We start from the raw sequence: 6,515 nt of genomic DNA on the forward strand, positions 1-6,515 counted from the left end.
TGTGTCACTGTGTGTGTCTGTGTCTGTCTGTGTGTGTCTGTGTCTCTGTGTGTGTCTGTGTCTGTCTGTGTGTCTTTGTGTCTGTGTCTCTGTCTGTTTGTGTGTCTTTGTGTCTGTCTGTGTCTCTGTGTGTCTGTGTGTGTCTGTGTCTCTGTGTGTGTCTGTGTGTCTTTGTGTCTGTCTGTGTGTGTCTGTGTCTCTGTGTGTGTCTGTGTCTGTCTGTGTGTCTTTGTGTCTGTGTCTCTGTCTGTCTGTGTGTCTTTGTGTCTGTCTGTGTCTCTGTGTGTGTCTGTGTGTCTGTGTCTCTGTGTCTGTCTGTGTGTGTCTGTCTCTGTGTGTCTCTGTCTGTCTGTGTCTCTGTGTCTGTCTGTGTGTCTTCGTGTCTGTCTCTGTGTGTCTCTGTCTGTCTGTGTCTCTGTGTGTGTCTCTGTCTGTGTCTCTGTGTCTGTGTGTGTCTCTGTCTGTCTGTGTCTCTGTGTGTCTCTGTCTGTCTGTGTCTCTGTCTGTCTCTGTGTGTTTGTGTCTCTGTCTGTCTGTGTGTGTGTGTGTCTGTGTCTCTGTCTGTCTGTGTCTCTGTCTGTCTGTGTCTCTGTGTCTCTGTGTGTGTCTCTGTCTGTGTCTCTGTGTCTGTGTGTGTCTCTGTCTGTCTGTGTCTCTGTGTGTGTGGACAAGAGGACGGCTGTTTCTACTCTGGTCTGCCTGTTGCTGGTTTCTATGACACCGAGTGAGAGACAGTTTGGTCAGAGGGAGGACAGATGATGGAGTTTTTCATTTTAGATATTTAAATTTTTTTGGTTACTTTTTAAAAAACAAACAAACACTGAAACGTTTAGCTGTTATTTGGTGATTTAAATAATAATTTAAATACTGTTTTTGTGACACCAACATTTTGTCATACACCGCTGGAGTGTCGCCCGGTGACACAAGATCCACAGACACAGAGAGAGCGAGAGAGTGGTGTGGAGCTAATAGATTTACATTTAAAAGTTACTCACGACAGTTTTCAAAAAGCGTCCATCAAATCATCAAATAATCTACAGAGAAAATAATCTGGAAAAACAAGGCGTGAGTTACATCATCACCTCAAGCCTCTTATCTATAAAATGTGTGACAAAGGTGGAGTTGGGTGACACCCTTTACGAGCAGCCAGCAAACATATTGTATAGCAGTGAAGGCTTGTGTGAGAATAAGAACATGAATGAGGGGGACGGATCTCTGAGGTTTTTCTTCGTGTCCGGAGGCTGTGAAGGTGAGGAGCTCGTGTCGGGGCTCGTTCCACAGGTACGACAGCAGTCAGCAGTGATCCTGCAGGGGATTCAGACACCACCTTCTGCCGGTTTCCTATTGACCTTTACGTCACAGAAAGACTAACGTTGTGAACGGTGATGCAAATGAGATGGACATGTCTCTTGTGGTCGTCGTGTTGTCTGAAGAAAGACACCGCCACCATCTGATTGGACTAACACACCTGGATAATATGTTAGTCCGACTAAGACTAGCCCAGGTATGTTAGTCCGACTTCACCCGGATAATCGGACTATGAATCGCATAATCCAGGTATGTTAGTCCAATTTAGTCCAACTAACAAACCTATGACACTGACATTGACTACCTTTAGCCGTTATGTCCAGGATAATGTGGGTTGGGGGTTGAATTACTATTACAGGGTTACTTTCAACTGGATCCAAGCTGTTCTTGACACCCGCCCCTGGACTTTGACCGTTAAATAAGAAATAGCAAGCAGGTACAGAGAAGAAGAAAACAGAGAAAAGCTGAGGACAATCAAACATGTGTTCAACAATGTAGAAGTTGTGTAGATACAGTATCAGTGTACAATAACCCACTTAACCAGTGATCCATGAAGGTCCTTCTACTGTTATTTTGGTCCTGGTAACACAATAACAAATGTGGACAAATAGAAACAGAGACTCATTTTGAAAACCGGGTTATGTTTTAGTGTGGACAAATAAAAAAAGGACACTTTTATTTTAAAACAATGTTGTGTTTTAATATGAACAAATTATATTGAAATTGAGAAAATGTTTGAATAGAAAAATAGTGTTTATTTTGAAAACTGCTAAGGCTGTTTTTTAGTGTAGACTTATTTTGAAAATGTGTCAAGTTTAAGTGTGGACAAACCAAAAAAAAGAAATAAAAAAGGAAACTTTTAATTTGAAAACCTTTTGGGTTGCGTTTTAGTGTGGACAAATAGAAACAGACTTATTTTGTGTTTTGTGGACCTAGAAAAGGCTCATGATTGCGTCCCTCGGGATGTTTTGTATGGGGTGAATGGCTTCTTGCGACGGGTCATCAACTCTCTGGATCGTTGGAGTCAGAGCCTGATCCGAATCTCTGGCAGTAAGTCAGACTCGTTCCCAGTGAAGGTTTGTCAGGCCTGCCCTTCGTCGCCGATTCTGTTCATAACTTTTATGGACCGAATTTCTAGGTGCAGTAAGGTGGTGGAGGGTCTCAAGATTGGTGACCTGAGGATTTCTTCTCTGCTCTTTGTGGCTAATGTGGTCTTTTGGTGTCATCCGGAGGTGAACTTCAGCTTGCACTGGGACAGTTTTCAGCAGAGTGTGAGGCAGCTGGGTTGAGGATCAGCACCTCAAAGTCTGAGGCCATGGTTCTCAGTCGGAAAAGGGTGGATTGCGTGGAGGAGTTCTAGTATCTCAGGCTCTTGTTAACAAGCGAGGGAAGAATGGAGCGAAAGGTTTGCAGATGGATCAGGGCAGAGTCTACAGTAATGCGGACGTTGATCCAGTCTGTTGTGGTGACATGACGTGACAAGATCGTGAATACACAAAAGGTGCTTCCTGTGGGAGGTGTTCCAGGCACGTCCATCTGGTAAGAGGCCCCCGGGGCAGACCCAGAACACGCTGGCCTGACTTATTTTGAAAATGGGTTATGTTTTAGTATGGACAAACCAAAAAAAAGACACTTCTTAAAAATGTTACGTTTGTTTTCTGTTTACACCTGATTGTTTTATGTGATGCACGTTTGATGTTTACCTGAAAGATCAGTTCCTTATGTAAAAAATGCAATTCTATTACACGTAACATTCCTCTGTCTTTTTCTCTCTTACTCCTCCAGACGTAACTCATCACAGAAGAAGTGAAAGGGAAGTTCAAGCAGCCACGATGTTTCGCTCCAGAGTCAGTTTTAGTACCATGATCTTCCTTGTGGTCCTGCAGGGTGTAGCCGTGGTGTTGTTCTGCGGTTGGTACCTCCAGCTCTCTCCCTGTGGCTCCACCCCCTCTGACAAGAAGGTTCACATTCTGCTGCTGTCGTCGTGGAGATCAGGTTCATCGTTCATGGGTCAGGTGTTCAGCCAGCACCCGTCTGTCTTCTACCTTATGGAGCCTGGTTTTCATGTCTGGACGGCACACCCCAAATCTGGGGTGCGCTCGCTGCGAATGGCGTTGAGGGATTTGTTCCGTAGCTTGTTTCAGTGTGACTTCTCTGTCATGGACTCGTACATGCCAGAGCAGCGTAATGTTTCCTCCTTGTTCATGTGGAGTGAGAGTCGAGCGCTGTGCTCCCCACCGGCCTGTTCCCTCACGCCACGTGACCAGTTCAGCAACCAGACTCTCTGTGCAAAGAAGTGTGATGTCCGTGGCCTGCAGCGGGCAGAGCAAGCCTGCGGCACCTACAGTCACGTGGTGTTAAAAACTGTACGATTCTTTGAGCTGGAATCCCTCTACCCTCTTTTTCAGGACCCAAACCTGGATCTCCGCATCATCCATTTGGTGCGAGACCCACGGGCTGTATACCGGTCTAGAGAACAGTCCTCTGACTCCTTTGTTGCTGATACCGCTGTCCTCTTGGAGCACAGACACATGCCAGCAGGTGAGGTGGGTTACCATGCCATTCAGGAGATCTGTCGCAGCCACGTTCGCATCTATGAGAGGGCCACAGTAAACGCCCCTCCGTTTCTGGAAGACCGCTACAGAATGGTTCGCTACGAGGACATGGCACAAGACCCACTCAAGGAAATCGCCTCTTTATATGATTTCATGAGTCTGGAGATGACCACAGAGCTGAAGGAATGGATCTACAGAGTGACACATGGAAGCGGCAAGGGCTCCAAGCTGGACGCCTTTAAAATCACTTCACGGAACGCTGTTGACGTCTCCAGGGCGTGGCGCACCATGCTGCCGCACAGCAAGGTCAAACGTGTCCAGGAAGTGTGTAAAGAAGCCATGTTGCTGTTGGGGTACAGGACGGTTGACAGTGAGAAAGAACAAAAGAAGCTGGACATAGATCTGCTGGTGCCACAGGAACCGTACCAGTTCAGCTGGTTAGCCACCAAAACAGAGCAACCCAGTCAGAGTTAATGACATCATCATCGAGAGACGGCACAGGAACGACGGCGGTATGCTGCTTTAGACACAAACTGATTTGTAAGTGAGTCACCTGAGAGAACACAACCCTCATAACTTCTTTACTGCACATCAGCAGTCATTTCACCAGGCCACACCCACATTATTGTGTATTATTGTCTTTCTTTCTAATTTTGAAACTAGCTCTGTCCAGACGAGTGTGTTTAGCGTCGTTAAACACACTCGTCGTTTTAAAGCTTGGCAGTAGGTGTGCGCCGGACTGAACTTCACAGAGCAGGCTACTGTCATGGCCGACTTCATGGCAGGAGTTGCTCATGTTGCTAATTGTAAATTGTAATAATGGTTTCTTCGTCTGGCAAAAGTCTGGTGAAACAACACACTGCGTGGTTTTTAAAAGTCTTTGTTTTGGTTTTACAAAAACTCACAAATAAGACTTAGTGATGGAGGCAGCAGTGGATCAACAACTCATGTGTGCTGTGATGTTAAAATCATTGATTTTCCCTATGGACTTTGGTGTGGGAGAACAAACGCCATCAATTTCCTCATGCAACCGCCCTTTAAATAACCCGAACATAACCCTTTAACCTGAAAGCTGAGACTGACTCGTTTTCTGTGTTTATCTGCTCTGTCTTTACAGAGCAGTTGGTTTAAGCACTGGTTCACTCTGTCCTCCGGCCTCTTTGTTTAATTGTTGTTTACAGAAATTTCACACTGACAAACACACAAACATCCAACTGTTCAGCCTCCAGTCAAATGCAATTAGGGCCAGAGGTCCAAACGGCTCCTGTTGTTGTCCTTCAGATTCTTCTTCTTCTTGAAAATGTGAAAATGTGAAAATATGAAAATGCCACATTGTCATAGTCGTCGCACGGTGGATGGAGCAAGCTAAGATTAAGTTGCACAGAATTTCACGAAACTTGGTGGGAAGTTGTCACAGTCCAAGACGACCACAGCCTCAACTCAACAGGAAGTCGGCCATTTGCCCGCTTCGTAAATGAGCTAACTATTTTCTACTTTGGTGTGGGAGAGTGAGTGGTTTACAAGCTTCAGTTTCCCACTGGATAATTCTCTCTGATATTGACAAAAAAGCAGAGTTTTTGTTATCATCATTATCATCATTATTATTATTATTATTATTATTATTATCATTGTTATGAACAGTTCTGGTGGTTTTACTGTGATTGTGTGTTGGATGCTTCCTGTCCCTGTGTCATGTGATCAGTGTATCTGTTTCTTAAATGTGAGCTTTTAATTTATGAAGCAGAAACTTTATGGTACTCATGATTTTAATAATATTTACATTTACACACTCTTTGTTGTTGTTGAATGAAAGTAGAATTAAGATGTGTAATAAAATTAAGGCAAATGTGAGAAAGTGGGTCTTAACGTGTGAAGTTCATCCTGACTTCATCAGACCAGGATCAGGAGGTTTCCTGGTCTGATGTGGATCTGTGTTCGGTTCAGGGACCAAAAACTGAAACACAACATGAGTTTTTCTCACGTTCTTATAGAGTGACTTCAGTGTTATAGCACTTTATGGCCAGTAGGAGGCGCTATAGGGTGTTCTGGCTCCATTTATTTCATTAAAAGCAGCTGATTCACACCTCCTCACATACTGCAAAAATCCAAAATAACATCATTATTATTAACATTATGTCTTGTTGCGTGTGGCCATGACATCACTCACTCATTCATTAAGACATGTATTCAATCCCTGTGCTGTGCTTAAACCTGCATGTCCTTCTTTCCTTATCAGGCTGACACACCTGCAGCAGATCCAGAATTGTTACCGCCCAATTACCAGACTTTACAAGAGACTGAGCCAGCAACACCTTAGTCCCACAGTATGATTTGTTAAATACCTTTTCCTTTCAGTAATCCTTGATTTAGTTGTTATTTTATTTTGGCCTGGAGATGGCCAGCAGTCCTACTTTTCGTTTAGCTTTAGTTTATTATTTGGTTTTGTCGGGGGGGACGACGACACTCAGTTCAGCCACTGAGTGTTTTATTTAATTGTTTGGAGGCCGTAACATGTCTCAATAAAAATGATATTCAATTATAATAAGTATTTTATATTTAACCTAATAATAGTTTAGGTCCCTGGTCAGAAACCAGCAGGACATCACTAAGGTTCGGGCGCCATCTGCTGGCTGAGACATGAAATTACATTTG

At 44.1% G+C, this 6,515-nt stretch overlaps 1 protein-coding gene across 5 annotated transcripts; it reads left to right on the forward strand.

The window, feature by feature from the left end:
• The first annotated feature begins 18 nt into the window (after window positions 1-18).
• On the forward strand, window positions 19-5,718 carry chst6 (carbohydrate sulfotransferase 6). Of its 5 annotated transcripts, none has more exons than XM_058646186.1 (2): window positions 19-1,249; window positions 3,094-5,718. In XM_058646186.1, exons 1-2 carry the CDS (start codon window positions 1,195-1,197, stop codon window positions 4,335-4,337), a joined length of 1,299 nt encoding a protein of 432 aa, XP_058502169.1. In that variant the 5' UTR covers window positions 19-1,194; the 3' UTR covers window positions 4,338-5,718. The 5 variants fall into 5 exon arrangements, with proteins under 5 accessions (XP_058502169.1, XP_058502170.1, XP_058502171.1 ...); XM_058646187.1 differs by having other exon boundaries at window positions 20-2,847; XM_058646188.1 differs by having other exon boundaries at window positions 20-2,358; window positions 2,447-5,718.
• The last annotated feature ends 797 nt before the right edge of the window (window positions 5,719-6,515 follow it).

The sequence above is a fragment of the Solea solea genome, chromosome 12 (genome assembly GCF_958295425.1).
Source record: "Solea solea chromosome 12, fSolSol10.1, whole genome shotgun sequence".
In the NCBI taxonomy this organism is placed as follows: Eukaryota; Metazoa; Chordata; class Actinopteri; order Pleuronectiformes; family Soleidae; genus Solea; species Solea solea.